At 37.3% G+C, this 21,291-nt stretch overlaps 2 protein-coding genes across 5 annotated transcripts; both read right to left on the minus strand.

Annotated features, from left to right (window-relative positions):
• Positions 1-910: 910 nt before the first annotated feature.
• On the minus strand, positions 911-8,754 carry zdhhc20b (zinc finger DHHC-type palmitoyltransferase 20b). Of its 2 annotated transcripts, XM_056249041.1 has the most exons (14): positions 8,564-8,754; positions 7,892-7,918; positions 7,500-7,594; positions 7,136-7,256; positions 5,570-5,639; positions 5,423-5,455; positions 5,226-5,346; positions 4,325-4,360; positions 4,014-4,146; positions 3,087-3,213; positions 2,201-2,293; positions 1,991-2,094; positions 1,854-1,901; positions 911-1,263 (listed from the first exon to the last, which is right to left on the minus strand). In XM_056249041.1, the coding sequence occupies exons 1-13, from the start codon at positions 8,679-8,681 to the stop codon at positions 1,858-1,860; spliced, it is 1,122 nt and encodes a 373-aa protein (XP_056105016.1). In that variant the 5' UTR covers positions 8,682-8,754; the 3' UTR covers positions 911-1,263; positions 1,854-1,857. The 2 variants fall into 2 exon arrangements, with proteins under 2 accessions (XP_056105016.1, XP_056105017.1); XM_056249042.1 differs by lacking the exon at positions 4,325-4,360.
• Positions 8,755-9,589: 835 nt separating this feature from the next.
• On the minus strand, positions 9,590-21,257 carry nup58 (nucleoporin 58). 3 transcript variants are annotated; one of them, XM_056249010.1, is made up of 14 exons: positions 20,916-21,257; positions 20,243-20,403; positions 20,084-20,116; positions 18,794-19,063; positions 18,546-18,708; positions 18,399-18,464; positions 17,447-17,621; positions 17,284-17,363; positions 17,064-17,182; positions 16,869-16,951; positions 15,551-15,752; positions 11,874-11,957; positions 10,585-10,677; positions 9,590-10,304 (listed from the first exon to the last, which is right to left on the minus strand). In XM_056249010.1, exons 1-14 carry the CDS (start codon positions 20,993-20,995, stop codon positions 10,135-10,137), a joined length of 1,779 nt encoding a protein of 592 aa, XP_056104985.1. In that variant the 5' UTR covers positions 20,996-21,257; the 3' UTR covers positions 9,590-10,134. The 3 variants fall into 3 exon arrangements, with proteins under 3 accessions (XP_056104985.1, XP_056104986.1, XP_056104987.1); XM_056249011.1 differs by lacking the exon at positions 10,585-10,677 and having other exon boundaries at positions 20,916-21,256; XM_056249012.1 differs by lacking the exons at positions 10,585-10,677; positions 11,874-11,957.
• Positions 21,258-21,291: the final 34 nt, after the last annotated feature.

Genomic DNA, 21,291 nt, shown 5'->3' on the forward strand with positions numbered 1-21,291 from the left:
GCAAAAAAACACAAAAATAACGACTTTATTCAACAATTTCTTCTCTTCCGTGTCATTCTTTGACACTGTAAACAGTGCAGCACTTCCATCAGAACGCCGCATCAACAGCACACGCATGTGTCTTTGCTACCTTTCTGGGCCTTGCTTGAAAGTGGTTATGATGTTGCTGTCAATAGGGGGTCAGAAAGCTCTCAGATTTCATCAAAAATATCTTAATTTGTGTTCCGAAGATCAACAAAGGTCTTACGGGTTTGGAACGACATTAGGGTGAATAATTAATGACAGAATTTTCTTTTTTGGGTGAACTAACCCTTTAATCAAGGATTGAGAACAAAAATCTGGTGATCCAATACCAAAGACCACTGACCGCGCAATACAATATCAAGCAGTGTAAATGCCGCCTGCTGGCCAGGTCTGATACTGCAGGAGGAACCTACAAAGATTTTCATTTGGTTTCCAAAGTGACACACTGGCTACACTGCAAGAGCAGAGAGGTATTACTGACATTTTGTAAACACTCCTGTAGAGTTCAGAGCTCTGGTAATAAGCCCTTTATTTGGCATACGTAAAGTGGCCGACGTGTGCACAGCATTTCACACCAGAATCATCTCAAGACTGGCAAAAGAAAATAATAGTCACCATACAAGTGGAGCAGCTTAAGAATACACAAAAAGGGTCTTTTGCAGGCGTCCTCTGCCTGGTCACACTCTGTCGCACTTTGTGAACACGTGCGTGTTTATATCTTAGACGAACGTCAATGAAGTTTAAAAAAAAGTATATTCCAAAAACAACAAAACTCTTTAGTAATGAATTTGAAAGTGCGAATGAGCCATCGTGTCCATTAACTCTGAAGCCGGTGACACTCTGTGGCACAAGGGATTCCAGATGAGCTCAGTCAGACCGTTCACTTGCCTGTATCAATTTACAAGTGAAATAAGCATGTCTTGTGGGGTCTTTGCAGGCCTGAGCAACAAAACGGTTTACTGTGCAAAAAACGATGGATGCTAAAAGACATGCGTGCAAATCTTTGTTAAAAGAGTGCAGCTACTATAGTTCAACGGGGACTGGGAGTCATTTTATAGACATGATGTACAGCACAGATTTGGGATGCTCCGTAAGCGATGGGAAATGGAAAGTGTTTGGGAGCTTTTAGAGAAAAAGCGCTGTTTAAGGCATCAGCTTTGATGGCGGTGATTCTCCTCAACAGTACTGGGAGTCAAAGGCACGAAACCGCTGAGGACTCACCCCTCACCAGCTTCAGTCCTAGAGAAAGGAAATGACATCAGTTATGTTCAACAAGGCTACATTTATTTGATCAAAAATACAGTAAAAAACGTAATATTGTGAAATATTATTACAATCGGTTTCTATTGTAATATATTTTCAAATTTCATTTATCCCTGTGATGGCAAAGTATCATTACTTCAGTCTTCAGTGTCACATGATCCTTCAGAAATCAAGTAACATTTCTTATTATTATCAATTGTTGTGTAAACTGTGATACATTTTTGTTCAGGATTCTCTGATGAATAGAAAGTTGAAAAGAACAGTGTTTAGAAATAACATTCAATTATAAGTCTTTACTTTTGATCAATTTGATTCATACACGTTGAATAAAAGTATATATATATATATATATATATATATATATATATATATATATATAAATATATATATATATATATATATATTTTTTTTTTTTTTTTAACTAAAGGCCCTAACTATAAAGATATCTATATTAGCATCCACACCTACATCTTTGTTTAAACGGGCCTTGACACTAAACTTTTGAAATGTAGTGTTGTATATATTGCATATATTACATAGCAATACTTAGTGTGAAATAACCTTACCTAGCTATGACTCGCTCTCAATAGAGATAGTGATGGCTTCACTTTCATCTGAAAGGCAAGATGAAGAATATTCTCAACAATTTTTCCACTTAGGCCTGCTAGAATGGAGCAAAAAAGAAAAGAAAAAAGAAACGTACCAGACTTTAAGACATCTATCTCTTTGTGATCTTCTTCGTTGCCTAACAGACGGTTTTGGGATTCACTGAGAGGGCTGGTTTGCTCAGCAGGTCCTTCTACAGCACTGTGGGAATGAACCACACAGAGTTACCGATATTGCATTCATCTCTTTTTGGTTGGTTTTCCACAAACACTGCCACTCAATGGTAAGAGAGGAAACGGCACTTCACCCTTTATCCAACCCGCCAGGCTGGGGACATTCAGTGGGCTGCTCTGGATCAACAGTGACCAACCGTGTAGGAAAAGAAAGGCCGTCTCCTTGACTATAACAGAAGAAAAACATACTTTATCTCATTTCTACAAGTCAAATATTACAATATTTAAATAGATTTTAAGGACACTTTTGTAAGAAGGTTTTTGAAAGAAATCTTATGCTCACCAAGGCTGCATTTATTTGATAAAAAAATACAGTAAAAACAGTAATATTGTGAAATATTATGGCAATTTAAAATAAAATGTTTCTATTTGAATGCAATTTATTTTCAGCGTCATTACTCCAGTCTTCAGTGTCACATTATCCTTCAGAAATCATTATACTATGCTGATTTGGTGCTCAGGAAACATTTCTTCTTATTAATGTTCAAAACAGCTGTCCTGCTTAATATTTTGTGGACACCGTGATACATATTTTATTCAAGATTCTTTGATGAAAATAAAGTTCAAAAGAACAGCATTTACTTGAAATAGAAGTAAATGCAGAAGTAATACTGTCACTTTGGATCAATTTAATCTGTCCTTGCTGAATAAATACTTATTTCAAAAGAAAAAACAACAAACAATTCACTAACCCCAAACTTTTCAACGGTAGTGTATGACGCTAAGGTGTTGTAAGTGGTTACCAGGGCATTGCTATGTGGTTACTAATGTATTCAGAGTGGTTAGTAGTGTGTTGTTATGTGGTAGCACTGTACTGTACAGTGTAAAAGAAAAACAGAAAGCACTGAAATGTAATACTTAGGGTGCTTTTCAAAACCATGAACCGTATGTATGAGCCAAAATATTGCCTTAGCAAGCAGCACAAAAAAACAAAAAAAAAACATTAATATTCAAATTGACCTGGTAAAGACAGGAAGTAGCCAGTACTTCTTCTGGTCCCCAAACACCTGAGCAATGTTCTTGCTGAAGCCCAGGGAAAATCCACTTTTATCAGGGCCGTTTCTGAAGACCGGGGCTCTGAACGCTTCTGAACATAAAGAACAATCCAAAAAAGGTTTAAAATACCGTTCAAAAGTTTGGGGTCAGTAAGGTTTAAAAAAAAAGAAGAAGAAGAAATTCCTACTTTTATTTAGCAAGGATGCAACAAATGTGATGGTAAAATGTTACATAAGATTTTATTTCAAATAAAGGCTTTTCTTTTTAACTTTCTATTCATCAAAGAATCCTGAATAAAACGTATCACAGTTTTCACCAAAAAGGCAGCACGACTGTTTTCAACACTGAGGATAATAAGATAATAAGAACCAAACCATCATATTAGATCATGTGACACTGAAGACTGGAGTAATGATGCTGGAAATTCTAATTTTAAATAAAATTACATTTTAAAATATATTAAAATAGAAAACAGTTGTATTAAATTGTAATAATATTTCACAATACTACTTACTTCAAAAACCTTTTTAAAAATTCTTACCGATTCCAAACTTTTGAACGCAGAGTAAATACATGAAAAACCACAACATGAAATCATTGAGCTCTTGTGACTGAAGCTGACTGAGTGGATTTATGCTGTAAATTACAGGGGCTGATGGGAAAACAAGCAGGAAATTGCTTCAAAGACTGCTTGATTGATTTGGTCAACATGGAAATTTGAAGGACCAGTTTACCGAAATAAATCTGAACAAGGTTTTGCTTGTGCACAGCAGACCTACTGTTGTTGCTATGGTAACTACAGTGAGCAAATTGTCTACAGGCATGACAGCTTTGTTAGAAACGTGAATCTATCTACACAGTACATGAAGTGAGTATGGTCAGGTGTGTTACCTATGGTGGACCTGTTTTTTCCCACAAGCCACAAGTGGTAAGTGAAGAGTGAAAGAATGCTGATGCAGAACATGGCCGCCACAAAAAAGAGAAACAAGACATGGAATTTGGCGTGAGACTCTGGCAGGTCATTCTGAGAGAGGGGGGAGAGAGAAAGGAGAGCTGTGAGACAAAGATCAACAATGAGCAAGACATGGGCAACATGTCACTCCGACACAACCTGACGGGTACGTTAGGGTCACAGGGATAAAACGACAAAAAACAGTCAACGTAACTCAATGACACGTTTACTAAACACTGTGAGGGATTACCTTTGGACAATTCTCTGCCGATTTCCTCCGGCAAAGCTTATTGCAAACAGAGACAGACTGTTAGACACAGGAAAAACACAGCAGGAGAGCAAAAGCTGACGAGAAGAAGGGTTTAAAGCAGCGAACAAGTGCTTGTCGAAACATACACTACTGTATACACTACTGTTCAAAAGTTTGACATTAGTATGATTTTTTTTATGTTTATAAATTATGCTCAACAAGGCTGCATTTACTTGAATACAGTAATATTGTGAAATATTATTACAATTTAAAATAACTTTTCTATTTTAATCTATTTTAAAACGTTATTTATTCCTGTGATGCAAAGCTGAATTTTCAGCATCATTACTCCAGTCTTCAGTGTCACGTGATCCTTCGGAAATCATTCTAATATGCTGATTTGCTGCTAAAGAAACATTTCTTATTTATCAATGTTGAAAACAGCTGTGCTGCTTAATATTTCTGTGGAAACCGTGATAAATTATTTTTAGGATTTTGATGAACAGATAGTTCAAAAGAACAGCATTTATTTGAAATAGAAATCTTTTGTAACATTTTAAATGTCTTCAATGTCACTTTTGATCATCTTTGCTAAATATAAGTATTCATTTCTTTTCATTTTTTTTACTGTTTTTAACCTGAGTAGTGCAAGTAAAACAAGCAGATGAAATGGAAAGGACAGCACAACAGTAGAATGAGGGTGACAGAGTGGAGAAGGTTGGTAGATGGGAAATAAACTGATGCATGACTATAGCACATGGAGGAAACCGCCGAGATCACATATCTATCCACACGTGTAACACGATGACCCACATATGACACAATATGACAATCAAGACTTTTACGTACAAGGAAGAAAGATACACGAATGAGTATGATGAAAGGGGTGGGATCTACTCACTGTCCAGAACTTTATGAAGTATTGGAGGACAGAGGCTGCGATGAATAAGCAGTAAACAAGCGAATAGGTCAGGAACAGGATGAAGAACTTGTAGTTGGAGAAACCCACACAGTTATTTACCCTGTGGATAATGGAGGGAAAGAGAGATGTTAGCTATTATATAAAATTTCAGTGTCAACAACTTGTATCTCACTCACCATGGACAGTGATGATCCATCTTTAGTACACACCTGTCAGAAACAAGAACAAGCATTTAGAAGAAAGAAGTCGCTAAAATGACACAAATTGAAACTAATGAAACTAAATGCCTTCAGAACTGACCATGAGGCACTACAGTAACTTACATGTCACATGCAGAACAATGATGACATCTGTCTGGCTTGATGACCTGGCAGCGGTCACAGTACCGGATAGCTACAAGAAGAGGAGAAAAAAAAATTCATGCCAGTTTCTGTTTTTTATGGCAAAATAACAAAAGGTAAAAATTAATTAATAATAATAAAAGGTAATAATAAATAGGTAAAAAATAATAATGAATAGATTATACCGGTAATAAAAATAAAAATAAATAGATAATAATAAAAGATAGATTCAGAGGGATTTTAGATTTACGGAGTGAGCCAGAGATGGTCTTAAAATGGCTTTGAGTGAGAAAACAACCAACAAACAACCCTCAAATTTGATACAATTATGTGAGAAATTAGAGTATTGGCACTTTATTAACTGTACTGACATCAGAAAAAGAAAGAAATTACAAAAATATCTTGAAGCTTCACACACAGCTGATTCATGCTGAAGAACTTCTCATAACAATCTATTGTGGCTGTACAGTACTGAAATAAAATTATTATAACCCAAATAATTAAAACATAATAAATTATATAATATTAAAATGACATTATATAAAAATAATAATAATTGTGGAATTTTGGGTTTTTTTTTTTTTTTTTCAGTTTCTTATTAGCCTGGGAAAACCCAGACAACTTCCGGCAAATTTAGATTTGCTCTGAAAGTTAGTCTGGCAAAGAGCTCATTCAAGCTCATTTCCAATCCGCCGAAATCGAGGCACCAATCAGAAACGTTGGGGCGGGCTTTACACGATGACGACAGCGCTGGGATTTTGAAGCAGATTTTGTAGCCTACATTACAAAGATGGATGCCACCGTCGAACATCACTCGTTCGAATCAGCTATCGCGTCTGTTTTAAGCGATTTGAACGTTTCCCTTTTGTTAAAAACCGGGAACACTCGGAGTTGTTTATCCGCCGCTCCCGGAAATTATTTGTCTATGACGCTTTGCCAGACCATAACTCAGTTACAACTGAGAATGGTCTGGTTTTAACCAGGCTAGTTTCTTATTGTATTTTTACAGAAATTAACTGCGAGTATAATCAGTTATGAGAACGGACAGATAGACAGACGGACAGAAAGACAGAAAGATAGACAGGAAGACAAAGTAAAAAAAAAAAAAAAAGAGTTTACAATAAAGTAATAAAGTACAACCAGACAATTTAATTTTACATTTGACAAAAAATAAAAAATAAAATAAAAAATCCTGGTAAAACTTTAAAGAGTTCCATAATTAATTAATTGATGTATAAATACAGAATATTTACACTTAACTAGGGTGGTAATCTTGGATGCCTATAAAATTGATTGGCAGCTAAACTAAAAACTTAAACAGGCTGTTTGTGCAGATAGTTTAAGGTTAATCACTGTTGACAATTACATAATTAAAGTACATCATTTAAAATTTAAAACATGTCTCACTCAAAAAAGAAAAGACTAAGAGGCTAAGCCTGTGTTTGACAAAATCTAGTACTCATGCCCTTGAGGTAGAAGCTAGTGGGTCATATTTTGTTAAATATTCTATGTGTTTGAGGGTGTAAAGTCAGTCTCCTAACCACTAACCTCCTGCCCCGGTGCGGGTGTAGAGGGGCAGGCTAGTGGCCACTCTCTTCAGGATCTCCTGCTGAGTTTCTGGACGCTGTTCCTTCTCATACTGTTCCTTCTCAGATTTAGGTAGACAGAACTAAGACACAATACAATACAATCAGCTCATTGTGTGATATATCAGCAGCATATTCCATTTTGAACAACAACAGTGTGTAGTAAAATGATACATAAAAAGCACACTCCATAGAAACAAATAAATATTTTGTGCATTTATTTATAATGGCTGAACTAACATTCACATGATGTTAATATGTGGCATGTTACCATGGACTGACTGTCCAAAACAAATACACAACTGTTTGTTTTATACTTGCTGTACCTCTTTGGAAGGGTTTGCTGGTCTTGTAAAGATGGTTTTCCAGTACGACCACACAAACATGACGAATGACAGGTGAAACACAACCAGGTAGATGACTGAAAGGAACAAACAGTATACAGTTATTAACAACAAGACTGCTTGAGCCTACAGAGAAGCCTGCCAGAAACAGTCGGAGTATAAATCAGTCACTTAAAGGCGTTTGTGATTACTAATGCAGTCTGACTGTGCTGAAGGGCCCGCAGTCAGCACAAGCATGGACCGAATGAAGCCGTAATAGCCTGACAACTGTGCCAAAGTGGCTTTGTACTTTTATAAACATACATACAAATATCTGTAACTCTTCATGAAACATCATGATTGTACATTATTCCTCGGGTAAGAGTTTTACTCACATTTTTCGCCCGTGCTAGGAATAGTTACTGCAGAGAAAATAAAAACAGAGAGAAAGAGACTGTTTAGCAGAATTGTGACTCATGTCATGGCACATCTGCCTTATCACACTTCTGCTTCTATGAACATTGTTGAGATATGGATTTGCGACATCCTTCACTTGGCCATGTGAACTTGAGGCTTGACTCTGCGTCAGGGACTTCTGAACATGTCTGCTTATAAACTTATACTAAGCAGCTCCATATTGAAAATACAATTTGTGCTATTATTTCAGTAAGAAGCTCAACAATCCGGTGTCTGATGTCTGCTCTGGACACTGAATAAACAGGGACACGTGAATAAATATTTACGGTTTTTTGTTACTGTAACACTGGAAAAAAAATATTCTATACTAATGGTGTTTGGCTATTTATCATAAATATTTACATTAAAATGAACTGTAAATTAAAGAAATAAGGTAACTTAGTCATCTTAGTGTCCAACACTACCGAATGCTACACCGCACAATATATGCTCCAAAACCACATTAAAACCATAACGTTAAGTCTTGTTGTTTTGCTTCCAGTTTGAAATCAATACGCCAGTTTATGTAAACAAATCATTCATTGAGGTTTCAGTTCAGTGACTTCCGGTAGACGTGTGCCCGTCTGGTGTGAAAAATAAAGCGCACTTACATATACACAGCTCCACCACGTATGCATAATACGACCAGCACACAACTAAGGCAATAAATATCACCGGTATCCACGCCAGACCCCTCTGGCAACATCTCAGTACATGTGTAGGCGCCATCTTTCTTCTTCCTTGACTACAAAAGACGGGAAAGGGAGGGATGTTATCCGTCCACCCGTGCCACACCAACCTCGGCGGTTCGGCTCCGCCTTTGCGCCGCCTCTATTTTGCAGTACTACGGTAACGACTGAGTTATGAATATTCATGACGTTGCACGAAATTAACCCAGTAGACCTATTTGATTGGATGTAAAGCAGACGTTGGTAAGCGGGTGCCAGTCAGTCTACTGGCGAATGGCGAATTAAATGGCTCGCTGATTAATATTGATTAGGTTACGTGCCTCGACGCCCGGGAAGTTTACCAAGCAAGCAACATCCGCACGACTATATTAATCTGAATCCAAAATCGGACTCCAAACCTCATTCACTATTCCCTACGTTAATCTACTAATACTGTTCACTTGAAGGAGTAAATTAAAACGAGTGAGCGAATTCGGACAGCCGTTGAGCGTACATCGGTTGTAGTCTATGGTTGTAATAGTACACACGTTATTGCGGTGCAATGTGGGATTGAATGAGTGCACTCAATAACGTCCACTATGGTTTCGGACACCACTACTATAGCGCCCTATTTGAGGGTATGGGAGTGATTTCGGATTCAGCCTCAGATTTCTATCACACGTGATTTTTTGTAAATGTCACGCCAGTCTGGCATTTTGCGTGTATGGGTGCATTTAGGCTAGGTTTAAACTCCAGAACAGTCAAAACAGAAGCTGGAATATTGCCTTTTCAAATGCACACGTACTTAATTATTAGTAAAATGAATAAAAATATGAATACACTCACACTACATTATATATCTTAAACAAAATGTGTAATATATATATATATATATAGATAGATAGCAATTACCAAATGCATTCTTGGATACAACATTCTGATGCATACAAAAAGAGACTCAAAACAATATAATTGTCGCTTCTTTTAATAACACAAACTTGTCGAAAAATTACATGTTTGCACAAAGTCTGCTTAAGTATAGATTTTTTTTTTTCACTATTTGGTAACAAAGACAAAAACAAAAATGGGGTATACAAATTTAACATTCTTATACAGGTTGACATCTATTTGGTACAATTAACCAGGAAACCGATTACATAGGTCATCTTAATAGAATGGGTTGACATTTACAATCACAGCGCATGTGGTTTAAAATAAAGCCACGGACACAGGTAAACTTAGTTCAAAAGTATCTTCAATACCAAGAGCATCTACATCAAAATTCCTTCACGGGTGTTTTGTGCATCTGTTAGCTCTTATGCAATTCATCGGAAAACAGTAAACGAGAACACAGCACAGTCACTAGGGTAAAAGGGAGAGCCGAACAAATCCTTTAATGGCATTCAACAGAGAAAACATGTATGCACACACACGCATATATAAAAATAAAGATCTGAGAGACACATCATCTTTACCTCGTGACATTTCCCTTTACCCCACAACAACTTGCTGTTTTATCTCTTGCCCCTCTTGTTTCCCGCTGGTGGTTTTTTAAGCTGTAGCAGTGGCCCACCTGCCCCAAATCCAGGAGTTTGTGTGTTGGAAACGCCAAAGGTCAACCCAGCCGATGCATTGATGCCTGGGTTACTGAAGTTGAAGCCCGAGGTGTTAGATGTTCCAAACCCTGATAAAGAAATAGAGTTTAAAATGAGAGCGGTGAAAATGATCAACTTTTACTGCTAACGACAAGCATTATTGGGCACTTAAGTAAGCCACATTACAGCAGTTAAATGAACCATGCAAATTTTACATTTCAGTTTCTCTGATATGCAGTGCTTGCCCTTAAGCAGCATGATGTTAATGCATTCTGGGGGAAAAGGGAGATTAGATTTAAGGGGCAGCTGTTAGTAATGGTTAGTGTTGATGAAAGCGGAGAAGAGGGAGGAGGGTGCTAACAAACACACCTGCGCTCAGGCTCCCTCCAGATGGCTTGCTAGAGGAAAACCCGAACGACAAACCTCCTGTTGCGCCCCCAAACCCAGGGCCGCTACCAAATGCTGCCGAGAGACAGAGGGGGAGGGGGGAGGGGGCATTTAGGCGTTACGACTACATATACACCAGAGATAACCTCGCAGTCATAGGGCAGGGGAATGGGGGCTAGGAATGAATGATGGGTTATATTTGAGATTAACTAAAAAAAAAAATCATGAAGGAAAAACATGGTGAAGGAAATGTGAAAAATACAAGTTTCTATATATAACCTAATCATCTTTGCATTATTACGACAAAACAAGAGTCCTGATTTGTTCCACATCCTTGAAGGAATTGTCCACTTAGTAACAAATTTATTTATTCAAAGTAAATTAAAACCCGTTTTTGCACTAAAACACTATAGATATCATGCTTGCATATCAAGACTTGTCTAAATGACTTATGGACTATATATTCAACATTTTCAGAAGTTGTTTTGAAAAAGACCAAAATTTAAGAATCTTTCCCCTTAATGATTTAATATAGTTTACTACAATTTGTGAACTGGACACATCATCTCTCAGTAAAAGAACTAGCTCTAAAGACCGATTTGTTCATAATTCAGACTCATGCATTGCCTCAATAATGACCCAGTAATAGCAATTCCTGAGATAACAGAAAACTGGAGGGGAAGATTATCAGTGAATAACTTTACACAAAGTTATTGTATAACTTCAGAAGACTTAAGGTCCTTGCACACCGAGTCAGAAATTGTCGCCCGAAGTTTTTTTGCACTTTAAAAAAATTAATACCTCACGTTGTGTCAATCAGGTGTACACATTGCCTCCGAAACTTTGTCCATCATAAAAAAATTTGGACGCGTTTTTCGCATCCATAGCAAGCATTTTGAAAGGTGTTTTGTCAATTATGAGCCACCGAATGACGAATACGAAAAAACGCATACGGAAATTTTGGACTGTGTGCAAGGACCTTAAATACAGTGCATGGACCATATTTATGTTGCTTTATGCAGTATTTTGTATTATTTTGGAGCTAAACAGCAATGCTCACTATGATGAACTGTCATCGTATGACAAAGGCCTGCATGAAGATTTCTCAAAATATCTCTTTTTTTATCATATGGGTTCAGTGTAGCATGAGGGTGGATAAACAAGGATTTTCATTTTGGGGTGAATTATCCCTTTAAGACTGAATGAGAGTGAAAGACTTGTGAAGAGTGTAGAGATGGAAAGGGAGAGGAGAGGTATATTAGAGGAAGTACCTCCGAGGCTTGATGAGCCCATGCTAGTGCCAATACCCGAGGAAAATGGAGTGCCAAAACTGGCCCCCAAGGGCGCCTGAGGTCCTGGGACAAAGAAAGAGAGCAGAGGAACTTACTCTCATGCACCCTCATATATCAGATCCATGTTATCAATGAGCAAAAAATTGTAATCACAGCCTTGTGAGAGAAGCACATGCTTTGAAAGCATCTTTTGGACACAGTCCTTATTGAAAGGAAGTGGCACAGTGTGGTTTTTAATTAAAGCATCATCTGAATTACTGCACATTATGATGGAGCAAATGCAAACTACAATATCAAAAAATAGGCGCTAATGGTTGCAATTTCAATCTTTTTTCCATTTACGCACTAATCCGCTTCTAGTTTCGTTTTTACTTACCTTGGAGCAACACTTGTGTTCTTATTTTGATGGATTAACTAAATCACTTAACTTGGGACAAAAGTTACTTATTCCTAAACTACATCTGCTGAACCTGCTGCTACTTAATGCATAAAATGTGCTCCTGTCTCGTTTCCTTTTAGCTGGTTTAAATTTGATTAAATATTTAATTTAGAGATGTGATAAATCAGCATCTCAAATGCAGTCTTTTTATCCAATTCATTGACAAATATCAATGATTAATCAGTCAAAAAGAAACAAAGACAAGGGCTTTTTTTTATAAAAAAAAACTGATTTATTGTCAATTCAAATTACATTAAACATGACAGACAATTGAGGACAAACCGATTCCTAGTAGTAGCTATGGCATTAACACTGTTCAAAACGATTAAAGCCAACCTGTGCCAAAAATGCATTTCAAACAATGGTTAGGACTAAATGCTGTATCCAAAAGGCACACAAATTCATATGCATCAACAAGCATAATCAAAACAAAAAAATAAAGAAATCAAATTATAAATTAGATTATAGAATTCACTATGATACTATTTGTAAACAACCAAAATAATAAGCCCCATATATGTTTCAAGGAATGGAAACGTATACCGAGATTCAGACATGTCTATAAACAGACATCCTGTGTAAGAGCTTTGATAAAGTACCAACACACAAAAGCCACAACTTCCTAAAAGCGTTTTTTTAAAACCATGGCATGCAGTAAGATCAGTTGTTTGTATAGTAGATTGGCGATTAAAAGCAAAAGAAAGTCTGTAAGATCTGAGATTCACAATGGCCTGTAGAGGACGTCTATAGGCGGGCTATCTGATCTGATTCTCACATCTTTCCCACAAAGCGGAAAGTGTGTTGCTTTAGTAAGAAAAGTTATTCGAAACGGTGTTAGAATAGGCATTACGACCTCTACTATTACTCAGACCTTCAAGTTATGACAGCCATGGTAAGAGAAAGATGGATTTAAGCATGAAATAGCAGCTTTGAGCCACCAAAAGGCTGAGAATCACAAAAACGGCAGTTCTGAATACTGAAGTTTGGCACAATCCTTCACTGTGGACCCTCAACAGTCCCATAAAGCAGCAAGTTCACTCAAACTGAAGGCTTGAACGTTGTAGCCCTTAAATAAAGTGAGACCATGCCCTGTAAAGTGATCAGTTGACTTAACTAAAAGTGAGGAAAACAGTTGCCTTAAAAAGTAAATAAATTTCATGCGTAATTGAAAATATATTGTCAACTTCACATAACTTAGGCTAGTTTATTTAATCACTCATGAAGTTTATTTACTTATTTTAAGCCAACTGGTTTCCTTGCTTTTTTTTAAAGTTAAGTCAACTGATCACTTTTTACAGTAAGAACAACAACTAGTCTTTGTGTATGATTTTCATCTTCATCAGACTTTACTGCAGTGTCTTATAGCCATTTATAATTGGGCTGATTCTATAAGGAAATGCCAATAATTATCTCTCACAACTGGTGCTGTGTGTATATATATACACTGTGCAACTAAATAAGCCATGCCATTGGTTTAGCGCACTACATATTTACAGTTAATATAATATGCTAAATCACCCACAACAGCCTAGACTTTTAGGCACAAAGGCAACGTCCATTTAAAAAAAAAAAAAAAAAAACATTTGTATTACTGTTAAATTTTTTTTTGATATATTGGGAAACTGACATATAATGTGAATGAGGAACAGTCAAGTTTTCAGTCAAATGATTTTGGTTAATGGATCACACTGATAAAGCCCTTTTGTCGACTTATTTCTAGTAATATCACAAATCAAAAATGTCTGTAACTTGATTCTTCTCTATAGACTGAGAACCCAGATTCTGTGACATTGGAAGTGGAACATCCAACACTATCTCTTACACCTCCAACCTGCTATTATTGCCAGCAAGTCTCCATGGAAACCACAAATGCAACCATGGTTACAGACGGATGGAGGGTGTCACCAAAGCAAAGGAAACTTCAATCAAGAATAAAATACACACACAAATTGTGTCATATTCACTGAGCTGTCGAATGAAATCCAGTAAATGACCTTAATGCACCTCCGAGTCAGTAGCTTACACACTCCCTTCATACATATCTACACATGCATATGCAAAGCAAACCTCACTGAAATCCAGTTAATTCAAATCACCACAACCACAAAAAGAAAGCGAATGTATATATTTGGGAATAAAACAGCCTGACATCATCACTAACCCAAACAAGAACCTTATGTCTGGTCTGACAGATCAAGACGTTACAATGCACGTTTTCTGTATTTAAACTGATCGATCGCAGATGAGATGTGGAAGCTCATGCAAAAAGCTTTCCTTTAAAACTATTAATTATGAACATTATTCAAGAAGAGTTTTGTATGCAGCTAACAAAATGCATGTTAGCAGTAGAATGCCACCAACTGAGAACAATATGGAAAGAACTAAATGTGTTCCTGTCCTGAGGTACGACTATCTCTTTCCTGCATAGCATGTTCAATTTTAACAGAATTACACAGCTTTTATCTGTATATTGCCATCTACAAACAACATATTGCTCAGAAAGCCTCAGCCACGGCAGTTGTGTTGGCAGAAAAGTTTATGTCGGCACTTCAAAATATCAACTTTCACATCTTCCATGGAATATAGGTTGATTATTATAATAAAAGTGTTTCAATCCGTGTGTAGCAGGTGTGAGTCTACTCTACAAAGAGTTTGGCTACTTTGTGTAGTGTGGCTACATTAGTGCTGTTGGATTATCAGATATCAAATCCGATGACGTTCCGTGCCACTCGTCCCTCCGAAACACAAACATACCACCTGAAGATGGCAAACCTTCTAAACCTTTACTTGATTTGGAATGTGCCCATTTAACCATGGTTAAAACTTGGCTGTATCAAAATAGCATTTGATGCTACTGGTTTACATTTTCTTGATTGAGGAAAAGAGATTAAAAGAAAACAGAAGTGGGCAAGACAGTCAGCATCTAAATTCTCACAACACTAGTTGGCACACGTAGAGTCACATGATGCATGTTAAAAGAACCCTGATGTATGTTAAAAGAACCCTGTTGCTCCATATCTCAAAGAGAGACAGTTTAAAAATATATAAAATAAAAACAGACATGGCACTGACTGAATTTACGGTTTATTCTTGAATTCTTTTGTCTGCTCTGCCTTTCTCCGACATTTCCCCCCTCCCTCATCTTTCTATTCATCCCTTCCCTTGTCATTCTATCAGTCTAGAGGTCAAGATGTCTAGAACTTGAAGGCGGTCAGACCTTGAGCCGGCTGCTGCTGCTGAGTGAGAGTGGCAGCCATGGCAACGGCTGCTGCGTTGGGAACGCTGCCGAAGGGGGCGGGGCCTGTGGTGACGTGCGGAGAGCTCTGCCATTTCTTGCCGGCGACACGCTTCGACTCGAACACGTCAGAGGAGTCATCGAGGAAGGCTCGTCTGTAGCCCAGGTACTGATGTTTGAGAGTCTACAGAGAACAAGAGAAAAGACTTGTTCAAACACAATAATTCTGCTTTAATTCCATCATGAAATCTATATGTATTGATAAATTACTGTCCTTGATTTATCAGTGCATTTTATTCTAAAGAATGTGTATAATAGACAATGCCATTCAAAAGTTTGGGGTCAAAGATGTTTTTGAAAAGAAAAATACCTTTTAGCATTAAAATGATCAAAAATGACAGTAAAAAATTTGATATAAAATATTTATATTTAAAATAAGTTATGTACTTCCTATTCAACAAAGACTCCTCAAATTTTTTTATCACTAGCTATGTTTACATGCACACCTTTTGTTTCAACCGGAATCAATTCATTTTGATTGATGAATCCGAACGTAGTTTTTACACGATTGTTAAATATAGTGATCGGGTTGATGTCCCCGTTTTATTGTCACAAGCTTAAAATCGGAATTAACTTTTTTTGCCGTACACACAGCACGAATGTACCGAGTTTCCTGCTGTTTGCGCATACTATTCTACTAAATTGCTTATTTTCTTTGTTTTAAAACGGCAGACTTGATATTTATCTATTTTGGGTGATAATTAGGAGACGATGACAAGCACATAAAGCTTTGTGTCGTGCTGCTTATAAACCAAGCAGTAAAAACGGCCATTCCGGAGCCCAAAACAATGAGACGTTGTCCTGCTCCACTTCACAGGCGATGAGTGGAAGGAAAATCTTTAGAATGACACGACAGTTATTTATGACACTTCATTCAACAACAGCTCGTTACACGTGTCATACGTCATTACGCCATTTCTACATCCTTGCACATGTGCAGTACTTTCCAGTTACGGTTTTCAATCCTATCAAGTGTTTTTTATTCCGACTGTGCTACTAGTCCGATTACAATCAGATTATTAGGATTAAACGTAGCTACTGTTTCCACAAAAATGTCATAATATTACTGTTTTCACTCCTGTATTTTTAATCAAACAAAAGCAGCCTCGGTGAACAGACTTTCAAAAACATGAAACAAATCTTAGTGACCTCAAACTTTTGAACAGTACTGTGTGTGTGTATATTTAAATTAAATGTATATATTTTTTAAATATGAAATTGTCCCATATAAGAAACGTACCTTAACATTCTCATGAACTGCATGCAACTGTGCAGCAAGTGCAACAAACGTCTGGTAGAGTCTCTGCATGGCCAAGGACAAATCTACATGATAGATGACATCACAAAGTCACTAGGATACAAGATCTACGTTTCTATCATGTGAATTAGGGCAGTGTTTTATTTAGTTGACAGATAGCAAAGTGCAGATTAAGACCTTGAGGTGTGATGTGGGAGCCACTGCTCTGGGTGGTCAGATGATTCTCGAGTTCTTCGATCTGCTGACGGTACTGCTGTAACTGCACCTCAAATTGCTCCACCAGAGACCGGAAATAACTGGAGGGAGAGATGGACAGCACATTGGTGGACAGTTAATAGTAAGCTACTTTTACTGCTATCAATGGTCTTCAGTAGTAGAAGCACTCTAATTCACTCACTCAGACGGTGCTGTGTTTTCATGTTGGAGTCCAGGAGGGGTCTTCTGGGTGCGAAGTGCGATATCAGCATTCTTCAATTCCTGGATGAAGAAAAAGATGGATTACAAGATTGAACAATGCTTAGTTTAACTGTTTGCAATGGTCTAAAGAATATTTGTCTAACCTGAGAAGTTTCCAACTTCAGTTTGTCTATGGACAGCGAATTTCTCTGCAGCCCGCTGGCACAGACAGAGAGGAGCTGTCTGAGCGTCTTGATGTCCTCCTGCACTTTGAGAATGGCTTTAGAGGACATTCTGCTGATCTCTTCCTGGACTTGCTTCTGTTCCTTGACAAACTTCCTGAGAAACAACAGATATTAAAGTTTGCATGAAACAGAAGTTGTGATTAGGGCTGCACAATATTGGAAAACACTGACATTGCGATATTTTGTTTTTCTGTGATATATTGTGATATGAAAACGGTTTCACCAGATGAACTCTTTGGAAATAATTAATCATTCTAGATTGATTTGAATTGTTTTTGTAGGGGAGTCAATCGGCATAGAAAATAATAAACAAATTACAAGCACAGATAAATACAATAGAACAAAGATTTAAATAAAAAAATAAAAAGTGCAGAAAATGAATAATCAAATGGAAAAATAACACTACATTGTCTTCACTGCATGAATTAAATATAATCAGTTAGGGCTGCTCATTATCATTATGGCAAAAATGATAATCACGATTATTTTTGGACAATATTGAAATCACAATTGTTTAACACGTCACTATTATTGTTCGGCGATATGATCAAAGTCTTATTTCACGATATGAGTACATTTTAAATATCAGTGAAATTTCACAGTTATCGATACTTCAGCAAAAACTAATACTAGGTTAACTAATGTCAAAAACGTCACCAGAGAAGAGAAGTCATGCAGGTAGGAAGGAGCAATTTTGATTAAAGACTAGGGGGGCACATGAATAAATAAATAAAAATTGTGCATGGATATTTTTTTTTTTTAAATATACACGGCAACATTTCATAAAAAAATATGAGTTGTTAACTTTGATTTCATGGTGACTTTAAGCACCAAATCAACTTGCAATCAGCCCAAAAAGTGGTGAACTCACTGAAAGTTATCCACATCTTGACAGATCGGACCAGGGAGGTTTTCCTCTTTGAGGGCTTTACTGTCCCTGTAGACATAAACAGCAGGGTAAGGATAATAATATAATAACCTATGATGAGTCAAAAGGTTATTGTGGTGTGGTTCTTACTCAGGTCTGGTGCTGGATAACTTGTCAGTATTCTTTTCAGAGGAAGTGCTGAAGTCCACTCCACCCAGGCCGAGACTGGGTGCTGGGACAGAGGTGGCTGCGACAGAGGAAGAGACTAAACCACCCAGACTCAGAGCTCCACCTAATGTAGACTGTCCCAACCCTGAAACACAAAATAAATAAGTAAGAGAGCAAAAATACTAGTTTAAACTGAATGTAACATGATCACAGAGCGAAAAAAGACTGACCTGTCAAGGTAGGATTGGAAAAGAGACTGGAACTAAAGGAAAAACCCGGGGCAGGTGCAGATGAAGTGGTGGTTGCTCCTCCCAAGTTAAGGGAGAAGCCAGTGGAGCTGGTCTGAGGTGCTGTGGAGGTGAGGACGGAGCCAAGAGTCAGGCCTGTGCCTGGAGGTGCAGAGGTGGTGGTGGTCAGTGAGAATGGTGCAGCAGAGGCCGCTGGCTTTCCGAAGCCCAGGCTGAACCCAGTGGATCCAGCAGTCGAGGTGGTAAGACTCCCTAAGGACAGGCAAAGACATAAAGTGGAGATGAGTAAAGCATGACTGACAGACTAAACCGGTGGTTCTCAAACAGGGGGCCTCAGCAAATGTCCAAGGGGCTTTAAGATGATTTAAAATCAGACAAAAGTAGAAATAAAATGAGTTAATAATACAACTAAAAATCAAGATATTTTCTTATTTATGTTCTCCATTCAACAATAAGTTTTTTTTTTTCTTTGAAGAACCAGGGTTAAAACAGTCTTGGAAAACCAGGATGTATGAGGAAGCCTATTTTTAAAATGCCCCTATTATGCATTTTTGAATATTGAAGGTGTCCTATTATGCTTTTGACTTTTTCAACTTTAGTTAGCGTGTAATGTTGCTGTTTGAGTATAAAAAAGATCTGCAAGGTTCCAAAGCTCAAAGTCCACTACAAAGGGAGATATTTTAGTTAACAAATTCCCTTTTCAGTACACGAGAAATAAAGTTAATGTCTCCTAGAAAAAAAGAATCGATTCTAAACTGCATCAATGAGTCATCAGCAATTCCAGTCTCACTTCCTGTAAGGTCCAGTATCTACTAGGTATGCGATGCTCTACAAAATCGTATCAGGTAGAAATAGTGAGTTTATTTGTTTTTTTAACGTCATGCCAGCTTCTATGGCTATTTTCATGGTGAGAAATTTGTTTTTGTTGCTAAAAACAAACTATATTTGGTTTAAATGTCAAATTTCTTCAAAAGAGTTAACTGAATAAAAAAGGTTTATCACAGGGTTAAAACTAACAATCTAATAAAACATGCTTAAGTTACAAAGAGTTTAGAAATAATGAGTAAAAAAATACACAAATATTTTTTGTTTTGTTTTAAATATTAACTATATTTTATAAAAAAATAATATTGCTGTTGACAATTTGGGGGGCAGCATTGAAGTCAAAAAGGTTGAGAGCCATTGGAATAAAGTGATATAAAAAAGCAATGGAGTTAAGTGATATATAAATGATTAAATCTCTTTTAGTTCTGTTCTTGAAGAACTGCTTACCTAAAGTAAGGCCAGTAGTGGAAGGAGCAGCCCCTAAAAGTGTTAAAAAGATGGTGAATTAACAAAGAATTAACCATGACAATGGTATTTATAATTAAGCTACCAAATTAGAACAATGTTAAGTAAATCAGTGTTTATGTCATAAGAGTAGCCAGGAACCTGAGGCAGGTGTGTTAAATGAGAATCCAGTTGTTGGTTTCTGTGCAAATACACTGGACCCAAATCCCAGTGTGGAGGTGGTACTAGTTGCGGCCGGTGCGGAGGACGGCGTGCCAAAACCTCCTCCGAGTGTGAATCCACCCGTGCCTGCAGCAGGTGTGCTGGAAAAGGATATATCAGACATTTCAAATATTTGTATTACAATTATTATCTAATGATTATTAAATATATACCTGAGAGAGAGAGAGAGAGAGAGAGAGAGAGAGAGAGAGAGAGAGAGAGAGAGAGAGAGAGAGAGAGGTGTGTGTGTGTACTGTGTATGTGTGTAAGTTATAGCCTATATATTCTTCTAAATTGTTGATGAACACAAAAGGAGACAGGCTAAATAACTCAAGTTGACATTATGCTTAACATCAAATATAGAGGTTGACAATTACATAACTTTAGTATTTTAAACATTTAAAGATTACATTTGGGGAACCATTTAGGAAATACACTTTTTTGTACGCCAGTGGAACCAATTCTTAGTTGTGAGGTTGAATTGTAATCAGTAATTTGTAATTGACCAGCCAATTCAATTCAATTAATACGTGTTCATGTTCTACACATAGCTAGTTAGTTGAGTATAACTAATTTAAACTGAGCACAATGTTGAAAGCTGACATGATCATACCTGGTCGCAGCTCCAAATGAGAAGCCCCCGCCGGTGGCGCTGGACCCGAGGGTACTTGTGCCGAAGTTAAAGCTGGACATTTTGGACTTAAATTCCCAAAACTTGACAATCAAATCAAGCGGGTCCGACCTCGTGGAGGCCCTAAACACACTACCTAGGACATACGCAGCATAATAAAAGCAACCAGCACAAAATTCTGAAGCGTATGGAGAAAATATAAATAAAATACTCTAAACTAGGTGGCAAAGGCCTACTTTGTTGTTTTTTAAAACGACTAACGTTATGAGTTTCTAAATATTGAAAATGTTGCTGCTCGGTGTTTCCGCGCAAAAGCGCCTCTCTTCTTCTGTTTCTTTGGCTTTGCGGTGGAGTTCAA

Source organism: Rhinichthys klamathensis, unplaced genomic scaffold (assembly GCF_029890125.1).
Source record: "Rhinichthys klamathensis goyatoka isolate OS25496 unplaced genomic scaffold, OSU_Roscu_1.1 h1tg000059l_1, whole genome shotgun sequence".
In the NCBI taxonomy this organism is placed as follows: domain Eukaryota; kingdom Metazoa; phylum Chordata; class Actinopteri; order Cypriniformes; family Leuciscidae; genus Rhinichthys; species Rhinichthys klamathensis.

Bases quoted from the DNA above. Each gene is read 5' to 3' on its own strand.
- nup58 (XM_056249010.1), bottom strand. From the start codon at position 20,995: ATGTCCAGCTTTAACTTCGGCACAAGTACCCTCGGGTCCAGCGCCACC. The intron at 20,404-20,915 runs GTATGATCATGT...ATCCTTTTCCAG, and splicing joins TCATTTGGAGCTGCGACCAG to CACACCTGCTGCAGGCACGG. The intron at 10,305-10,584 runs GTGTGTTTGTTA...TTTCTTTATCAG, and splicing joins TGGAGGGAGCCTGAGCGCAG to GGTTTGGAACATCTAACACC.
- zdhhc20b (XM_056249041.1), bottom strand. From the start codon at position 8,681: ATGGCGCCTACACATGTACTGAGATGTTGCCAGAGGGGTCTGGCGTGG. The intron at 4,147-4,324 runs GTAATCCCTCAC...CCCCTCTCTCAG, and splicing joins CGGCAGAGAATTGTCCAAAG to AATGACCTGCCAGAGTCTCA. The intron at 3,214-4,013 runs GTAACACACCTG...CTTTATGTTCAG, and splicing joins AAAAAACAGGTCCACCATAG to AAGCGTTCAGAGCCCCGGTC.